Source organism: Hipposideros armiger, unplaced genomic scaffold (genome assembly GCF_001890085.2).
Source record: "Hipposideros armiger isolate ML-2016 unplaced genomic scaffold, ASM189008v1 scaffold_157, whole genome shotgun sequence".
NCBI lineage: Eukaryota > Metazoa > Chordata > Mammalia > Chiroptera > Hipposideridae > Hipposideros > Hipposideros armiger.
In genome coordinates this window covers 3,053,969-3,061,424 of record NW_017731507.1, presented here as the reverse complement: position 1 = coordinate 3,061,424, position 7,456 = coordinate 3,053,969, and the positions used below count along the sequence as shown (strand labels likewise).

General features: G+C 39.4%; 1 protein-coding gene across 1 annotated transcript in view; it reads right to left on the bottom strand.

Annotated features, from left to right (window-relative positions):
• Positions 1-359: 359 nt before the first annotated feature.
• TMEM71 (transmembrane protein 71) overlaps positions 360-7,456 on the bottom strand; it is a 38,699-nt gene continuing 31,602 nt past the window's right edge. Inside the window, exons 6-8 of the mRNA XM_019651275.1 lie at positions 4,305-4,398; positions 4,154-4,214; positions 360-1,257 (exon numbers count right to left, since the gene is read on the bottom strand). Of these exons, the coding sequence (XP_019506820.1) occupies positions 1,242-1,257; positions 4,154-4,214; positions 4,305-4,398 (171 nt within the window). The 3' untranslated portion in view covers positions 360-1,241. The remainder of the gene's footprint in view (positions 1,258-4,153; positions 4,215-4,304; positions 4,399-7,456) is intronic.

Genomic DNA, 7,456 nt, shown 5'->3' with positions numbered 1-7,456 from the left:
AGAGCTTTAAATGAAGCTTCAAAAGCATAGTTGCTCTGTCTACCTTCATGTCGACTTTAAACAGCAGAGTAGAAATAGCCAACCTGCATTTATTGTATATGTACACGTTCATCTATCTATCTATCTATCTATCTATCTATCTATCTATCTATATACTCGTAGCTATATTGTAGTAAGATATATAGCTATAGATGTATATACTATATAGATATAGATATATATACTTTGCTGATGACTCCATTTACTATTAGTATAATACTTTTTTTCAACCAAAAGGCACTAAATACAAATAATATAAAAAGTGACATTTTGACATTGCCATTTTAAGCCAAGACCAATTTCTCCACACAAATGTCTAGACAGAGAATATCATATCGCACAAATCTAAATTGGAAGACACATTCGGGAACCTATCCCAGGTGAGAGAGATGAAGACGGAGCACCTTATACAAGCCTTCGGTCTGTGAAGCAGCAGCGCCATTTTTACGTGTTTCAACGCACTCTCGTGTTTTGCCTTTATTTTGCCCTTAAGGCATTTTTTTTCTGTTATATCTTTATTTTAATTGCAATTTTAGTGAATTACAATTCACTAAGAAGGTTGAAAACTTGGTTTAAAAAAAATGGTTCAAGAGAATATACCTTCAACAAATGGCAGTCTCCTGCCCATTTTCCATCAACCATCATCTACCATCACCACCAAATACTGACCCACTCCTTTGGGAGAAATGATGACTTTTTCTACATTATATTTTAAGTATGAACTGCATTTATTTACTTTCAAGATGCAATTAGTTAATAAAAAATAAAACAAACTTGCTTTTGTCATTCAATTAAAGCATTTCAGCAAAGGACAGGTCCATGTCGGCAGGCCCAGGGATCTGCCTGTTATTTGCTCCCCTTATAATTCTCTAATGAAAATTGATGTTTGGGAACCACTGCCTTAGAGATAATAGGGCAGCATTTACCCAGGTGGTTTGTTCTCTGGCACATATCACAGTCCTTTCCCTTTCAACTGCTAACGTTTGCAAAGGAAAGATGAATTGATATTATTGTTATGAGCATATTACAATTATGAGGGCAAAACTGGGATTTTTTTAAAAACTGAATTAAAATGTGTTTTCTCAAGTATCCAGTCGCTCACTCCCTTCCAATAAAGCAGTTGTTCCAAGCAGGCTGCAAATTGGACAATTTTCGGGTATATTCAGATTGAAGACATTCATCAGAGGCACTCTTGATGCTTGTCAAATCTTATCAAACCTAGATCAGAGAAAGGAGAAAAGAAATGCATACTTCATCCCCATACACAGGAAACGCGGTATCGACTCTAATCACTGCATACAGACACAGCACACGGTGCACACACACCAACAAACTAGCTTGCATAATCCTCGCTATGAAAGTGGGGCTTCCACTTCGAGCAACTTTTTCTTTTTCTTTTTTGTGGCCCCAGCAGTTCTCAGTTCCCTCCTTTGCCTCTGACAGGCTGTAGAGGTTTCAGCCCCTAATCTCAGTTTGGTACTTACTTCATCACCATTTCATATTGTTTTCTCTCCATAACCCCCTCTAGAACAGAAATGCCTAGAGGGTCACAAGTGGCTTGCCCCCCTATTTCTACTCCCTAAAGCTTATTCATTCATTCGCAAGCTATATAAACGTACATTTCTGCATGTAAGAGAGAACACATGATACCCATTTTGCTACCCTGACGTCATACGTGTGCAAAATGTAGAGTGCTCATGCTAACCCATTGGCAATGTGGGATACCTGTGAGGACCCTCATTTGAAAGGGACTTTCAGGACAATGGTGAACAATGCAGACAGTCCCCTAACTCGCAGACTTCACAGTTAACCAAGAAGGCGGTTGAATAAGAATTGCGTTGTGGTATGAAAAGGGATGTGATTTGAGATGTGGAAAGCGCTGAAGAATTGGCATTTAGTAATCTAACTTCAGCATGCAGGACAGACATGGGAGGGCTGCTCTGTTGATGTGTGTGAAAGTAGATTCAGAGCTTTCCCTGCAGGCCCTTAGAGCTTCATCCTTGATTGCTGGAACGGACTTAGGATGCATTCTTGACTCTCAATAGTAATAGCAATGACTTTGGCTCATTTGTTTCTAGGTATGTTTATATTTGAGGGAGAGAGTTGCAAATCTTTACTATACAGAGCTCTTGGCTATAAAGGGAGTACTTTAAGAAATGATGCAGCAAATACATTCAATGAATATTTAATGACATATCTACTATTTTCGAGGCATTGAGATGGATATGAAAATGAAATCAATAGTCCTTGTTTTCATAAGTCTTAAATGCAAGACTGTGTGTATATGAGGCCTGGTGGGAAGAAATAGGAAAAAATGGAGAGGGAACAAGAGAACAAGTTAAAGCATGTACACAAAGAATCCAAGAAGGGATCTTATTCCGTAAATGAGGCTGTAGATGAGAGTATTTTGGGTGGAACTGTCATCCTGGTGCTGATCTAATTTCTTTTTGGAGAAAACAAACTGGGAGGTCAGAACAATAGGAGGTGCCCTAAAAGCCACAGGTGACATAACCCCTGCAGGCCTGACTCTGAAATCTTGAGGCCTTGGCATTGCAACCCTGACACCAGACGACAGTGTTTGGCTCTTGGTGGAAACTCCATAAATGTCTGCTGAGCAGAACGGGGCACCCAATGCAGCACAGAACATACAAGTTCTCAGTAAAGATATATTTAGTAGGTTAAGGGATGCCACTTTAGAAATCAAACCATCTTCCCAAAATATTCATAGTTAATGTGCAAAAAAATGACCTGGAGGAGTTGTCAAAAGAAACCCCTCTCAGAAATTTCAGTTCAGAAGGTCTGGAATCAGGTTCTATAAATCTGTTCTTTAAACAGGCTTCCCAGTTGATTCTAGAGAGGTTGCTTCCATGCCACACTTGGAGAAACTCTGCCCTCATTACAGAGCTTCCTAACAAGATGATCCTTGTTTTTTCTCATTAAGTTGACATGTTCATCTTAAAACCCACAGAGAACCGATTTATACAATTCACACCATCTGACAAACAATAGTAATGTTTTCACCTCTGAAAGTTGCGTTACACAGTGACTCTTTGGGTGAGACTCTTTGGTTCAGATATTATCATTCCAGTCATGTGAGTGTCATGTCTCAGCCCATAAAGCCAAGCATACATACAGACCTGTGGTTAATGCCATGTGGGGCAGAGGGCGGCCTGTAGCCAGAGGGAGGGGAGTGCGTATCTTAGAAGAGCTTTAAACAAATGTTATTCATTTACAAGGGCTAAGGAATAAGGATTTCTCGGGTGTCCTCAGGGCCCAATTTTCTAGCTATCAGATTAAACAAAACTTAGCTGTGTCAATGCCTGCACCCAGAAACCTGGAGTGCCAGGAAACTAAAGGAAGCATCACTCAAAGCGTCAGTAAATCAATACTGGCTGGAGTCGTAAACAAAACAAATCTTCACTCAGCCCCGTTGTGATTTCAGAATTAACCCGAAGATTTCATAAATAGGGCAACGTGGTGTCAAGAACAAAGGCCAGTAAACTAATTTGAATTACAGTCCTCAGTCTCCAAGCTATGGGAGTTGGCCTCTGGCAGCCATGTTGAAGGGAAGGTAATTAACACAATCCATCTTGCAATGGATGGTACTTTGCAGGCTGCTTGAAATTCTGGAAGCCTCTCACCCAGACCCCAGTAACCCTTTGAAATATGCTGAACCATGGCAGTCAGCATCCAGGGGATCATTAAGCGAGGAGAGATGGCAGAGAAATCACAGTTTGCAACTGAGATCATTTCATGGGCAGTTTGCCAGGTATTTGGGAAACGCTAAGGTAAAGAAAGGCATTTTAAGATGAAGTATTTTTTTAAAGGGCAGTGCTATGGATCTATAAACGCCCTTTAAAACTGTTTAAAAATTTAAAATTCATGTGATTTCCTAAGTCCTGCTGCCTTACAAATTAATTCTATTCTGTTTTGGTGTAAGAATTTAGGAGACAGAATGATAATACTGTTAGGGGTAACCAAAAGTATTCTTCAGGACAAAAGATCAGGACCTTTCCTGTATGTGGTCTCTGCCATCATTACTCAACACAAAGCATTCTCGGATATCAGATATGGTCATCTTTGTCCAGACGATGATAACACAGGCAACACTTACCAAGCACCCGCAGTGGCTTTGAAATAGCTGGCAAGGCTGAGACACAGTGACTTGACAAGATCTCGGATGAGAAAGAGAAAATATTTTTAAATGGCCAAAATTGGAATGAAATACAGGAATCAGGGCAGTCATTTGGGAAACAGTTACTTACAAGCTATAGTTATCATCAAGGAGCATGTGAAGACACCGGCTAACATTCCTCCCAGAAACCATCTGAAACAACAGAATTGCTCAGGCTCAGCAAACTAATTACGCATTTCCATTACATGAGATGGGCTTTTCCACTGACTATAGACTTTAGATTTTAAGGTATACTATAAACTTCATTTTAAGATTTACCAGAAAACTAGAGTAATAAAGATAGGGTGGCATTGGCAAAAGGACAGAAATCTAGATCAACGGAAGAGAAGAGACAGCCCAGAAAAGAGCCACACAGAGACCATTAACTGATTTTTAGCAGAGATGAAAAAGCAATTCAGTGGAGAAAGGAGAGCCATTTCAACAAATGGTGTTGAGACGCTTGTATAGCCACGTGCCAAGAATGAACCCCCACGTGTACATCACTCCTTAACACAAAGTTTAACTCAAAATGAGTCATAGGCTGAAATAGTAACCACGAAAGTATAAAATTTCTAGAAAAAAAAAAGCACAGGAAAAAGCCTGTATGCCTACTGCTTCAAAACCTTGTCTAAATAGTGTGTTAAACTTTTGAGGTTTTACCAATCTCATGAATGATTCTATTACAGGGTGGAATTTTTAAAGAAAAGAATAATGTCTTTATTGGTTTTGTGTTTAAAATATGAATCATTGAAAGAGATTACAAATAAAAACAAAGGAGAAAGGGAAATATCATAAAAAAAAATCCCACCACCCTGAAGCAGCCATTATGAAAACCTGATGAATATCCTTCCTGATATTTCTTTATATGCATTTTTAATTGAGCATTTTAAGTTTAAATTATTTAGTTTATTTAATTTTTTTATAATTTAATATAATTTAAATTATTTAATATTTGTAATTTAATTTTAAATTATGTGTTTAAATTGAGCTTTAACAAATGTACACTAAAGCATAAAAAAATGCACATCTTGGTTTTTTGTTTGTTTGTTTTTTTTTGTTTTTTTTTATATAGGCTCCTGCAATCACTACCCAAATCAAGATACAGGATATTTTCAGCACCCTATAAGGTTTCCTTTGTTATCTGTTCCCAGTGTATCCCCCAAATGAACCACCATTCTTACTGATTCTTTTTGCCTTTTCTTGTATTTTATGTCTATATGCAATGCTACATACTCTTGTGCCATCATCTTTCACTTACATAGCATCTATGAGATTCATCCGTGCTGTTGCCCATGTGAATAGTTTACTAACCAATTATTTACTTAAATAGCCTTTTGATTTTAGAATTACTTCAGATATACAGAAAAGTTGCAAAAAAGAGTACGGAGAGTTCTCATATACCGCTCATGCAGCTTCTTCTATTACACACATCTTGCAATTCCTGGTACATTTGTCATAATTAAGGAACCAACGTTGGTGCATCACCATTAACTCAACTCCGCACTTCATTTGGACTTGACAGTTTTCCCTAATTTATCCATGTCCCGGGATCCCATCTTGGACACCACATTACATTCAATTATCATGTTTCCTTAGGGTCCTAGGGACTGTGACAATGTCTCAGATTCTCCTTGGTTTTGATGAGGACTACTGGTCAGATAATGTACAGAGTGCCTCTCAATTTTGGTTTTTCTCATGGTTAGACTGGGGTTTGGAAGGTCACAGAGCTGAAGTGCCACCCTCATCACACGGTATCAAGGGTACCTGCTGTCCACATAACAGACCCCTGTTGATGATACCCTTGAATATCTGAGGTCATGTTTGCCAGGTTTCTCAGCTGAGAAGTTCCTTTCCCCCCTCTTTCCATAGTCTACTCTCTGGAAGCAAGTTTCTAAATGCAGCTCACGCTCAGGGATGGGGAGTCAAGCTCCTCTCTTAAGGGGGAGCATCTACAGAAATTAATCTAAGAGGAATATTACATTAATAGTCCTGGAAATAAAGGGAAGGGTTCCATGATCAACTAAGCGTGGGAAATGCCAAGTTCAATAAAACGTGTTTCTTCACTACATTATTTCACTGTGCCTTTATCATGCTAAAGCACATTATGATCCTCCAACATGGGAAATATAGTGCAGAATTTTGCATATTTATTTTTAACCACAGGACCTCCCCCCACCCCCTGTTTTTGTTCTTCTGGTCCCATTGTGATTTAAAAATACTCCTCAAACCTCATAATTATCTGGGGAGCTTTTTTCAAAAAATTGATTTTCACTAGATCTAAATTAGCATCTCAAGGGATGGGATCCAGGTCTTTGTATTGAAAAACACAACTCTCTTGAGTGACATGAGGTATTAGACCCTTAGGAGGTGGGGCTTCAGAGCAAGTGGCACTTGCTGACCGGAATACAAGGACCGCAAAGACCCCAGGACTGTACCATTCCTCCCTGTTTCACTGACTGAACAAATATCAATGAGCCCCTGGCACTGGGGATACAGTAACAAAGGAAACATCCACAATTCTTGTAGGGAGAGATAGATTTAACATTTAAACAGGTGAACTTACAATAGATCAGGGAAGGGTAAGTGCCCTGAAGAAAAATAAAGTAAGGTGTGTGTGACACAGAGCGAGTGCTATGCTATGTATACAGGGTAGTCAGGACAGGGCTCTCTGATGATGTGACATTGGAACTGATTCCAGAAAGAAGGAAGAGCATACGTGATGAGGCTTTCTGGAGAAGACTGGACTATGCAGTGTAAACAGCATTTGCAAAGGCCCTGGGGCATGGGTGGGCTTAGCACAGAAGGGATGTGATCACTGACCTGGAGATCTGGGCGAGAAAAAGACAAGAAAGACACGCTGGACAGAGGGTAGGTCAGAAACATGCTCATAATTAGGCAAGAGCATTAGGTGCTCTGAGATGCTGAGTGGGCCTCCCTGGAGCAGACATTTTATGTTAGGATATAAAAATATAATGGGAAAGGTGGATTTCCAGCAGGACTCCAACTCTCCTAGTGGGAGCTGTAAGTGCCCTTGAACTCCAGGCAGGGGTACTTAGACTATCTGTAACAAAGAGTCACTGGGGATTTAAACAAAGGATGGTTCATGGTAAATTCCAAGTTCTAGCAAGATACATGGGTTTTTGTACGCTTGGTGAGATGGGAGGAAGAAGGTGACAGATAAAATAATACTTATCATGGACAGACAAATGAGCAAATCTTAACCACAGAGCTACCTAAAAATAC